Below are 12,908 nucleotides of genomic sequence, written 5' to 3' on the forward strand. Positions count from 1 at the left end.
GATATTGATTTGATTTAGATTTTTCTTTTGTTCGCTCACTGATCGTTTTGTAAATTGATCAAAATAAACAATTATTTATATTTTTGAAAGCATTCTTAGTTTACAGCATTTTTTCACACCTGCCTAAATCAAGGCACAGTACTGTACAAATATATATTTATCTATATATGCTTTTATATATACTTATATATTCCAATACAAATATTATCTTAATGATTTAAGACAGTAATCTCCAAACATTTATGAAACACTTTATTGACAAAAACTTCCAGTGGAACAATAAAAGTTCAAAAACTAAGGAATTCTCAGCTTAATCCAAAAGGCAACTTAAAGTTCTGGAAACAACTTCCACCAAGTCCGGCTGCCTTTGGGATTAAGCTGAGAGTGACCGGGACCTGGACCCGACAGAGAACCTTCACAGACTTGTTTACTAAAAACAAAAATGAAACATTGAATACATCAAAGAAAAAAAAACTTTATATAAAGTTCAATAATTAGCAGACGAACTCCTCAGTGTCTCCCTCTAGTGTTCAGTGGTGGTCACTGCAACAATGACAGTTATAAAAACTGAAAGTAACTTTACTTTTAATAAAGTAAACATTTAAATTGATTGATGGATAGATGGATTCCAATGAAGCAACTAAAAGTCATTTGATTCAAACTATCAAAGAAGAAAACGTTTTTAAACTGTACAAGACGTTTTATTAACGTTATAATAACATAACAGCATTCTGGCTCGTATAAACTATCCTTCATTCATAAATTCATAAATTAATTCACCTCAGACGGTTGATAAGAGCACAGGGACAGCTTATATCATATTTACAGATGTAACAAACAAACAGGCACAGATGTCTTCAGGAGCTTTGCTGAAAGAAAACACGGAAAGTTAGAACAAGGTTCCAATAGAGTTCCAATAGAGTTCCAATAGTTAAAATGGAGTAAAAATAAAGTAAAAATAGAATTACAATAAAATGTAAATAGAGTTAAAAAAAAGTGAAATAAAGTAAAGAGAAAAAAATGAGTTTCTCACCAGCAGAGCTCGTCCTTTAGTTTCTATGGGCAGCAGGAAGTTCCCCAAAGCGCAGATCACACATGCCACAGTGAATGGACAGAGCGCCAGAATCACCGACTGAGACATCAGCACCTGAAGTACACACAGAGTCAAACAGCATGAACATCTGAAGACTCACCTGAGAGGATCCTCGTCAGGACTATGAACTCACCTGAGCGATGAACGGAGCGATCATTCCTCCGATACGACTAAATGACGTACAGAAACCCATCCCCAGAGACCGGGCCACTGTGGGATAGACCTGAGAAATAAAAACACCTGGTTCCTGAGCCTGATCAATAAAAGCACACCGGTTATCTGAGACTTGATCAATAATAACTTGAGGTTAAAAAAGACATCTGGATCAATAAAATCCTCCTGGACATACCTCAGCAGTGTAAATATAAACCACAGTAAAGTTCATAGAGACCAGAGACCGGAGCAGGAACAGCAACACCGTGAAGCCAAGCCTGCACAGGAAAACAGGGACAGAAGATCTTCATTAACCTGCACAAAGTCAGACTTCAGGTCCTCATAAACCTGCACAAAGTCAGACTTAAGGTCCTCATAAACCTGCACAAAGTCAGACTTAAGGTCCTCATCACAAAGTCAGGCTTAAGGTCCTCATTAACCTGCACAAAGTCAGACTTAAGGTCTTCATTAACCTGCACAAAGTCAGACTTAAGGTCCTCATAAACAGAAACACCTAGAGGAGGAGTTCTCACATGGTCGTGCAGATGTTGAGCATCATGAACAAAATGGCCGCCAGCAGCTGCAGCACCGTCAGAGACATCCTCCGTCCCAAGACGTTCAGAAGACATATGTTTAATGGGACCACTGAGAGAGGAGAGAGGAGGAGAGGAGGAGGAGGAGGAGGAGGAGGAGGAGGAGGAGGAGATGACATTACTGTGTTAACATTGGTGCGATTACCATGGGATTATTTGATCAGTCAAAATGTAACTATTAAAAACCTGCATTCTGTGTAATGTCCAGCAGGGGGCGACTCCACTAGCTGTAGAAAGCTGAGCCTACTTCTCTCTTAATTTAGGATTTAACATTTAAAAACAGCTGAATCATTTACTGAAACGTTTCTTTTTAAATTGCGAGGATATTGAACAGGGTTTGGTTGGTGGCAGGTCATTAGAGTCTCAGGTGGATGGGGTCAGTGTGTGTGTGTGTGTAGACCTCACTCCTGGACTTACAGGCAACCTCTCCCAGGCAGCTGATGAGCAGCGTCTGGTAGTCACTGAGTGCGAAGGAGATGCAGTAACACAGCCCTTCCTCATGACGGTGTTTGACCCGATGCTCTTTGTCTGCGTCCGTCACACACAGTAGGTTCTTCTCCAGCAGCTCCGAGCTGCTCAGCACTGAGCCGTAGTACCCGAAAGACGCCACAAACCTGACGGACCAAACACTGCAGTCAGGAACTGATCCAGAGCAGCAACATCTGTATCTAATAAAGCCACAAAAGTAAAAAGTTACCATGAAAACCAGAGCAGTAAGGACGTCCTCCTGTACGATGCACTGAGCAGGATCCTCCAGCTGCCTCTCTCCCTCTGAAACACAAATACAATACAAAACCTCAGCTACATTTCACTGAATTATCACCAGTAAGCGTTAACATGCAGACGTGGTGAGTTTAAACCAGGAGCAGGAAATCAGGAGGCTTCTTATGTTAATACATAAATAACCTCGGCCTACTACCTGTCCACTGGACACAATACCATCAGACCTCTTACAGACCATTCCCCTACACTTAACCCTGCAGTCGCACATTATCAACTCTACACTGTCAAAGGGTGTTCCCCACTGCATTCAAGCAAGCTCAGGTCATCACACTGCTCAAAAAACCACCCTCAACCCAAACCAGGTTAAAAACTACAGACGAGTCTCACTTCTACCCTTCCTGTGAAAAATACTTGACAGCACAGTTTTTAATCAAGTCTCTGACTTCCTGTCCCTCCCTGTTGGCACTCAGATGTACGCCGCTTTGGACAAAAGCATCTGCTAAATGACTTGTAACACTGTAAGGTACACAAAGTGTGTGAGTGTCTCCAGTAGATGTGTTCATCCTGCAGCAGTGAAACAGGCTGTAATGGCTGCAACATAATCCTTGATGGGTCAAAGGTCGTCCACTAAAAGTTCTTGTTGTTTCCACTGACAGGCTCAGATTGTTATTCTAAGTGTGTGACAACATGACAGAAAGGATCCCTACAGAGATAGACCTTTTTGTTACAGAGGAAGATGATTGTTTTAACCACACACAGACGTTACATCGCTCTCTGCAAACACACCAGACTCCATTGACAATTAATGTGGTCTCATCTGCATCCATACTGCTTTCTTCTGGAGAGATGTCTGGACTCTGTTTAAGTTTACCTTTAGTAATTACATGACCATTCCTATTGAGCAGTATTACTACAGAATATAAGCATACTGAATGCCTAGTTCAAAGTAAAATGCGATGCGCTGGGAGCAGCTGGGCTGAAATAGATAGATTTCTCAGAAGGAGAGGGAGAAGATGACGAAAAGTTTTGTAAGAAACCCCTCAAATAAATTGATCCCCCTGGGGTTCCGTAGTAGACCATCAACTCCTGTGTTCTGTGAGATTAAATGACTGTTTTTGTTAATGGAGTCTTGTGTCTTTGCAGAGAGCGATGTAACGTCTGTTTGTGGTTAAAACAATCATCTTCCTCTCTAACAAAAAGGTCTATCTCTGTAGGGATCCTTTTGGAATACAAAGGTAAAAGTTGAGACAGCCTTTCGTGGTTCCTGAGGTTCTTGTGGAGGTGAAATGAGGTCTGAGGTGTGAACGTACCACAGGAGGCTCCACCAGACGTCCTGGAGGCAGTGACGCTCTGTTCATGTCAGCGATCTTCTGCAGAGTGTTGACAGCAGCCTTAATGTTTCCTACCGACACGTTATACCGAGCCGACTCAGGGATGAACTGACAGATTAAAAACACAGACAGGAAGCTGCTTTTATCACTATCACTGTTGAAGGATGCTTGAATCACTTCCTTTTTAACAGCTTTCTGCACTTTAACTCTAACTGAAACCAAAATACAGACAGGTGAGGGACAGGCAGGTGTTCAGGAGGTTTCACCTTGAAGAGGAAGATAAGGATGATGCTTGGGGCGATAGAGATCCGGATCATCCACCTCCAGCCCAGAGTGGGAACCACCGACATCCCCAGAATGATGATCAGCATGGACCCTGTCATCCAGAAGATCTGACATCACAGACATAGAGCATGCTGGGAGATCAGTTGATAACATCACACACAGACAGGCTCAGGTGAGTTTGAGAACAGGTGTGAACATTTTACAGAGCAAAGATCCTCTCTGGATGACAGATGGATCTCTTACTTTATTAAAACAATCTTGTCTTATTATAACAACAGTCATGCAGTAAGATGATGTACAGAGATTTAGTCAGATTTCATAGTTAAAACATGTTTTATACGGGACACCACAGGGCTCTGTCATCGGTCCTCTACTGCTCACTCTATACTGAACTCTAATGTGTAATTATTACATGAACGCACAGGAAATGAAGCTTCTTTAGTCTCTTAAAACAAAATAAATGAAATAAATGAAAACAAATAAATAAGATTCAAACTAAATAAAATCTATTTAATTTATTTAGTTTTTAACAGAATAGATTAAATAAGAATTAATGAATTGGATTAAAACAAAATAAATATCTTCATCATGTAGAGACTCACGGAGGCCAGCGGCAGCAGGAAGGTTCGATACTTTGCCGGGATGAACTCTGTTTTTAACACGAACCTGAAACAACAACATGTTAGTTACAATGTGTGTGTTAATGTGTGTGTATATCTGTGTGTGTGTGTGTGTGTGTGTTTGTGTGTGTGTGTGTGTGTGTGTGTGTGTCTGTGTGTGTGTGCCCTGACCCCTGCGTCACTCCTGCGACCCCGCAGCCAACCATGCTGCGCAGGAAGATGAACCAACCATACGACGGAGCGAACGATGTAAGGAAAGAAAAGTAAGCACTCCACACGAAGCCTCCAAAAACCACCTGATATGCACACAAAGTACACAGTGATACACAAAATACACAACGTTACATAAACGATATTAAATATTCAGTATATAGAAATTATAAAATGTATTAAAAAGGTGTTTCTGACCTTCCAGCGCCCATATCGGTCTGCGATGTATCCTGCTAAAACTCCACACAGCATGAACCCCAGAAACACCATCTGACAAGGAACACTGCGTCACTCTCTGCAGTTATACTGTAGTACTGTGACACTGTACTGCTGTAATACTGTGATACTGTACTACTGTGACACTGTACTGCTGTGACAATGTACTGCTGTGACACTGTACTGCTGTGACAATGTACTACTGTGACACTGTACTACTGTGACAATGTACTACTGTGACACTGTACTGCTGTGACACTGTACTACTGTGACACTGTACTGCTGTGACAATGTACTACTATGACAATGTACTACTGTGACACTGTACTGCTGTGACACTGTACTGCTGTGACACTGTACTGCTGTGACACTGTGATAATGTACTACTGTGATACTTTACTACTGTACTACTGTGACACTGTACTGCTGTGACAATGTACTGCTGTGACACTGTACTGCTGTGACAATGTACTACTGTGACACTGTACTGCTGTGACAATGTACTGCTGTGACACTGTACTGCTGTGACAATGTACTACTGTGACAATGTACTACTGTGACACTGTACTGCTGTGACACTGTACTACTGTGACACTGTACTACTGTGACACTGTACTGCTGTGACACTGTACTACTGTGACACTGTACTGCTGTGACAATGTACTACTATGACACTGTACTACTGTGACACTGTACTGCTGTGACACTGTACTGCTGTGACACTGTGATAATGTACTACTGTGATACTTTACTACTGAAATACTGTGATACTGTACTGCTGTGACACTGTGATAACGTACTACTGTACTACTGAAATACTGTGATACTGTACTACTGTGACACTGTACTGCTGTGACAATGTACTACTGTGACACTGTACTACTGTGACACTGTACTACTGTGACAATGTACTGCTGTAACACTGTGACAATGTACTACTGTGACACTGTACTGCTGTAACACTGTGACAATGTACTACTGTGACACTGTACTGCTGTGACACTGTACTGCTGTGACACTGTGATAATGTACTACTGTGATACTTTACTACTGAAATACTGTGATACTGTACTGCTGTGACACTGTGACAATGTACTACTGTGACACTGTACTGCTTTAACACTGTACTGCTGTGACACTGTACTGCTGTGACACTGTACTACTGTGACAATGTACTACTGTGACACTGTACTGCTGTGACACTGTACTGCTGTGACAATGTACTACTGTGACACTGTACTGCTGTAACACTGTACTGCTGTGACACTGTACTGCTCTGACACTGTGACAATGTACTACTGTGACACTGTACTACTGTGACACTGTACTGCTGTGACACTGTACTGCTGTGACACTGTGACAATGTACTACTGTGACACTGTACTACTGTGACACTGTACTACTGTGACACTGTACTACTGTGACAATGTACTGCTGTAACACTGTGACAATGTACTACTGTGACACTGTACTGCTGTAACACTGTGACAATGTACTACTGTGACACTGTACTGCTTTAACACTGTACTGCTGTGACACTGTACTGCTGTGACACTGTACTACTGTGACACTGTACTACTGTGACACTGTACTGCTGTGACACTGTACTGCTGTGACACTGTACTACTGTGACACTGTACTGCTGTAACACTGTACTGCTGTGACACTGTACTGCTCTGACACTGTGACAATGTACTACTGTGACACTGTACTACTGTGACACTGTACTGCTGTGACACTGTACTGCTGTGACACTGTGACAATGTACTACTGTGACACTGTACTACTGTGACACTGTACTGCTGTGACACTGTACTACTGTGACAATGTACTACTGTGACACTGTACTGCTGTAACACTGTACTGCTGTGACACTGTACTGCTCTGACACTGTGACAATGTACTACTGTGACACTGTACTGCTGTGACACTGTACTGCTGTGACACTGTGACACTGTACTACTGTGACACTGTACTGCTGTGACACTGTACTGCTGTGACACTGTGACACTGTACTACTGTGACAATGTACTACTGTGACACTGTACTGCTGTGACACTGTGACAATGTACTACAGAGACACTGTACTACTGTGACACTGTACTGCTGTGACACTGTACTGCTGTGATAATGTACTACTATGATACTTTACTACTGTAATACTGTGATACTGTACTACTGTGATACTGTACTGCAATTTCACCTATTAAACAGCCGTCAGCAGAGTAAATAAAGTTTGACTCACTGTGGAGACCAGAGCGACCTGCCAGTCATCCAGACGCCACTCACAACGAATCTCAGGAGAAACTACAGCCAGCAGCATGATCTCCATCGCTTCTAGTATCTCAAAAAACACAAATACACACTGTAATACAAACACTAATACACAATAATACACAATAATACACAGAAACACACAGAAACACACAGCATGATATCCATCGCAAGCATCTTACACACACAGTAACACCCACAGTAACACGCACAGTAACACGCACAGTAACACACACTGTAACACGTACTGTCACACCCACTGTCACACGCACAGTAACACCCACAGTAACACGCACAGTAACACCCACAGTAACACGCACAGTAACACGCACTGTAACACGTACTGTCACACCCACTGTAACACGCACAGTAACACCCACAGTAACACCCACAGTAACCCGCACAGTAGCACCCACAGTAACACGCACAGTAACACCCACAGTAACACCCACAGTAACACGCCCAGTAACACGCACAGTAACACCCACAGTAACACCCACAGTAACACGCACTGTAACACCCACAGTAACACCCACAGTAGCACCCACAGTAGCACCCACAGTAACACGCACTGTAACACCCACAGTAGCACCCACAGTAACACGCACTGTAACACACACAGTAACCCGCACAGTAACACGCACAGTAACACCCACAGTAGCACCCACAGTAACACGCACTGTAACACCCACAGTAGCACCCACAGTAACACGCACTGTAACACACACAGTAACACGCACAGTAGCACCCACAGTAACACCCACAGTAGCACCCACAGTAGCACCCACAGTAGCACCCACAGTAACACCCACAGTAACACGCACTCTAACACTCACAGTTGCACCCACAGCAACACCCACAGTAGCACCCACAGTAACACGCACTGTAACACCCACAGTAACACACAGAGTAACACACACAGTAACACGCACTGTAACACCCACAGTAACACACAGAGTAACACGCACTGTAACACGCACAGTAGCACCCACAGTAACACCCACAGTAACACGCACTGTAACACGCACTGTAACACACACAGTAACACGCACTGTAACACGCACTGTAACACACACTGTAACACCCACAGTAACACGCACAGCAACATGCACTGTAACAGACAATGTAACACACACTGTAACACACACGGTAACAGACACAGTAACAGACACTGTAACTGTAGACAGTGTGCAGCACGCCGAGTTGCTCTGTGTATGAAATGTGACTCGACACAAAGAGTTAAATTGACTTTGTTGAATTAAAAGACGTGAACTTTATTTATTATTTAGTTTACAATGAAATCAATAATCTTGCAGCTCTGTGCTGATTTTTATGCAGACAATAAAAAGAGTCAGTAATCATAATTAGGGATGGGGACGAATACTCGAGTACTCGTTGTTGACGTCATTAATCAGGTAACGTTACACTACTTGTGCACCTGCGCAGAAAGCTGAGCTGCACGTCATTAGTAACATACATTGCCTAACAGTGACGCTATTGACCCAAGGATTACTTCGGCAAATTCATCTCCTCCGTCCTTGTGTCTCTTCCTCGTATCTCTCATTTATTTCCTCGCTAAGACACGAGGAGGAGCTAAGACACAAGGAAACGACACAAGTGAGGGACGCTGGATGTGCAAATTAATGTCATGAAAAGCTCCCAGGAAGTGAGTTTGATGTTTAGAGGAAACAGGAAGCAGTTTTTCTTACCGTGGAGCTCCCCATGATGGCAAATAGTAGGATGTGAAACCGACCGAAGCCGATTGTTTCTACAGCATCCTCGACAGTGAATGTCTCATCTGGAGCTGAAACACACAAACATCTGTGAACATTTAAAACATATCCGATACAAACATATCTCGACTTGGGGTCAGACTCACTGTGGTGGTTGTTGGCGCTCTGCTTCTTGTCTGCAGGTTTCTCGTGCAGTTCCACCTCCTGCAGGTGGATGGCGCTCACCAGCTGAGTCTTCATTCCATCATCCATCCTGAAAACACATTCATCGTCAACACTTTATTCTGAAGAGACACATGCTGTGTTCAAATGCCATACTACACTAGCAGCACGTCCTGATGTGGCCTAAATGTAGTCTGTAGTGCGCAAACAAAAGCTAAATGTGCAGGATGCCAAAATTCGTGGATGTTGTTCTGATTCTGAGAAAATCTCCAGTATGCATCAGACCAGGCAAAGCGCTGGAACGTCACAGCGGCAAATGAAATCAGCCGAAGGCTGCAGATTCAGGACCGCAATTCTGGGACCACATTTCTAGAACCCTTGTGATTTTGCGACAGCGCCACCTATTGGACTCCTATTGGAGTTTAAAAGTTGATTACACCCAAATAATAATTCTAACAACAGTTTAAAGTTTTAACACCCAAATATATATTTCTTGTATTTATTTAAGTACAACATTCACAGATTCTTGAGATATTGAAATAGATTCTTTTTAAAGTACAGAAACCGAACAAACAATGAAAACGTCACAACAGACACACTGAGCATGACTGACGACATCAGGGGTCCGTTTCACAAAGCAGGTTCAACAAACTCTGAGTCTAACCCTGAACTCAAATTCAATCAATCAAATTTTATTTGTAGAGCGCCAAATCATAACCAGGGTTATCTCAAGACACTTTACAGACAGAGCAGGTCTAGACCGACTCTTTGTTCTGTTATTTAAAGAGAGGCCCAACATGAATCAGCCCCGACACCCCGATTCACCATGGCAACGGTACACAAAAAGAGGTCCTCCTACGTCACACCAGTGGAGCTCGAAATCCTCACGCAGATGTTCAGCGAATACGAGCATGTTTTTAGAAACATAAAGTAACACGGCTGCAGCTGCAAAAGAGAGAGAAGCGGCTCGAGTGAACGCGTCAGTTTGAACTGGTCTGTTTATTTAATACTTAATCACGACCGGAATCTAAACTTTATATTAATTTAGGAGCAATGCAGCGGGAGAAAAAAACATACATGGAAGCAGCTAAAAATAAAACAGCAGAACATCATTGAAAGGTGTGGCTCAGGCAGAACAGGCTCATGGCTGAACCTCACTTCAGTCAGATATTAAATATGAAACAGATTAAATATCATTCAGTGGCTGTTTTAATGTGCATCAGCTTTATCCCTAACATGATGCTGACTTCACATACATTATAATTCATGTTGATTAAACTGAATGTGTTAGTTTAAAAAAAAAATCCAATAACTTACGGCGTCTTATCTGAGCGCTCTCGGCAGTGGTGGTGGAAAATCTACAAATGATGACTTTGACGCAGATTTGTCTTTTGATTTTTTTATCATAATTATAAAAGACTTTTGCAAAGCGGTCAGAGCAGCACAGAGACGCACGTGAGACGGGCTGAATGAACGAGGAAGTGAATGAGGGTTTTATATTCTAGAGGGAGGGGACGGAGCGAAACTCTGAGTGTCCTGAAGAAAACCTGCTCGCGACCAGGTGAGGTTCACAGACACAGTTACCATAGTAACCAACTCAGAGTTAAAGTTACCTCTCTTTCTGAAACGGCAAACCCGAGGTTTCCCTCATTTCAGGGTTAACAAACTTTCTGAAACGGACCCCAGGTGTTCTTCTCTGTCACCCCAACACAGAGACAGACAGAGACACAGAGACCGAAAGGAAGGAACAGAACCAACATGTTATTGGTGTCGGACTCTTCCAGAACCAGTAATATTCAAAGTTCAAATTGTGAAGTAGGTAACAGCACAACCTGTTTAATGGTTTCCCCTCCTTCATTGCCTGTCAATCCCTGTACAAGAAACTGATAACACTAATTGTGGGGTAAACTGAGTGTAAGCAGTTTAACTATGAGAATGTTTAAACTGAATTAAAATGGTAAGACATGAATACAATAAAAACGCTTTCATGAAAACGTAAACATGTTTTTCCCACATCAGCCAGACTGTTTCATCCTTTTTAAGTTTATTTAAATGCACAGGCTAAAATTAGTTGTCATAGTCATTAAGTCCACACATTGAACATGTGCTGAACATTAAACCAATAATTATATTATATTATATTATATTATTAATACTCACACTCCGGTCGTCAGCCATGTTGTTGATAAAATGGTGGTGCTGTCACAAACAACAAGGGTCCCCACAGATACAGAACAAAACCTGACCTGTCACAACCTCCACAGGTGATCCAGGATCCACCTGTAGGGTCTGACCCCCCCACCCCCCCAGGGAAACAGGAAGTAATGCGTTGTTGTGCTTTGAGTGGACTGTCCCTTTAAGTTTAATCATTTTTGAATATTTACATTTTTTTTATTAACATGTATATTCGAAAAGTTAAATTAAAAACTGAACATCATCTTGAGTTAGAAAATAAAAGCTTTGATGATTAAACGCTTACAAAATAAAAGACCACAGGATGATTCTTTTTTAGTCATTAAAAACTAATTATTTTATTAATAATCGCCCTGTTTCTATTAGAACTGTGAAAATGAGATTACGTTTTTTAATCCGAGTTCAAAGGTTCGACTTGTTCCACCGGTTTGTCGGGTTTTCAGAGTAAAAGTATGGTAACATGGTCATGGCGACATGTCAGTGGTGTTAAAACACAAGTGATTCAGTAGAAGAATTAATCAACAATGAACACAAACAGGAAGTCTTTTCTCTAAATGTTTTCAGAATAAAGCTCACATAAACTCGTTTTCGTTCATTGTGAAACCGTTGAAGGAGAAACACTTTGAGCTGTCAGCTCGTTTTCAGATGGAGACGAAGCTCCGCAAACTCCAAAAACACCACTGTACTGACTCGCGTCCAGCAGTGTCTGGAAATGCTCACAACTTTAACTTTAAGTTAAAAGAAACCAACACGTCGAGAAGCACTCCGTGATTGCTGCAGTTTGTTTGTTCAGCATGGTTTCACTGAGAACAGGTTCACATCACTTTAAGAGTTTGAAGGTGGATCATTTGCAAACCGCATTCAACACAAGACAACTTTGATAAATCACTTGTTCGCTTGTTTTCTGCCATGTCAGTTTCCAGCCTTTGAAACGAAGAAAACGTTAAATCGATGGATTCTTTAAAAGGGTTTGGTTTTGTTAAAGTTTCCTCCACTGTGGGTAGAAGACGCGGAGGAGTTTAGTTTAGTGTCGATCATGAGCAGAATGTGTAGAGGAACATTACAGGTGAATACCCGGATACATGCAGAGACGTTAGCTTCGTGTTAGCCGAACTAAATTCAGGAAGTCAACGATCAACACATGTCCGTCTGCGGCCCCGTTGATGTTCAATATTCTTTGTAATAAATGGATTTACTCACACAGAAGAGGGTTCACACGATGAAGCTGCAACCTTGTCTCTGCTGATGCCTCAAGAGTTTTTATCAGATACAGCAGCAGGTAGTTCCAGTGTTGCTCACCTGACCAGGTGTATCACCGGGAA

General features: G+C 42.2%; 1 protein-coding gene across 2 annotated transcripts; it reads right to left on the reverse strand.

The window, feature by feature from the left end:
• Nucleotides 1–263: 263 nt before the first annotated feature.
• On the reverse strand, nucleotides 264–12,898 carry svopl (SVOP-like). 2 transcript variants are annotated; one of them, XM_069671291.1, is made up of 16 exons: nucleotides 12,787–12,898; nucleotides 9,378–9,484; nucleotides 9,208–9,302; nucleotides 7,470–7,568; nucleotides 5,207–5,278; nucleotides 4,970–5,094; nucleotides 4,781–4,844; nucleotides 4,160–4,285; nucleotides 3,873–4,001; nucleotides 2,537–2,610; nucleotides 2,257–2,453; nucleotides 1,780–1,891; nucleotides 1,443–1,524; nucleotides 1,227–1,316; nucleotides 1,034–1,147; nucleotides 264–869 (listed from the first exon to the last, which is right to left on the reverse strand). In XM_069671291.1, exons 2-16 carry the CDS (start codon nucleotides 9,481–9,483, stop codon nucleotides 858–860), a joined length of 1,497 nt encoding a protein of 498 aa, XP_069527392.1. In that variant the 5' UTR covers nucleotide 9,484; nucleotides 12,787–12,898; the 3' UTR covers nucleotides 264–857. The 2 variants fall into 2 exon arrangements, with proteins under 2 accessions (XP_069527392.1, XP_069527393.1); XM_069671292.1 differs by lacking the exons at nucleotides 9,378–9,484; nucleotides 12,787–12,898 and having other exon boundaries at nucleotides 7,470–7,561; nucleotides 9,208–9,261.
• Nucleotides 12,899–12,908: the final 10 nt, after the last annotated feature.

The sequence above is a fragment of the Semicossyphus pulcher genome, unplaced genomic scaffold, assembly GCF_022749685.1.
Source record: "Semicossyphus pulcher isolate SPU_LCO1_2020_fin unplaced genomic scaffold, fSemPul1.0.p SCAF_20, whole genome shotgun sequence".
Classification (NCBI taxonomy): Eukaryota; Metazoa; Chordata; class Actinopteri; order Labriformes; family Labridae; genus Semicossyphus; species Semicossyphus pulcher.

Coding starts and splice junctions, on each gene's coding strand:
- svopl (XM_069671291.1), bottom strand. CDS start 9,483: ATGGATGATGGAATGAAGACTCAGCTGGTGAGCGCCATCCACCTGCAG. Junction 5,279..7,469: donor AGGTCGCTCTGGTCTCCACA/GTGAGTCAAACT, acceptor GTTCCTTGTCAG/ATGGTGTTTCTGGGGTTCAT. Junction 2,611..3,872: donor GTCTGGTGGAGCCTCCTGTG/GTACGTTCACAC, acceptor TTTGTGTTTCAG/AGGGAGAGAGGCAGCTGGAG.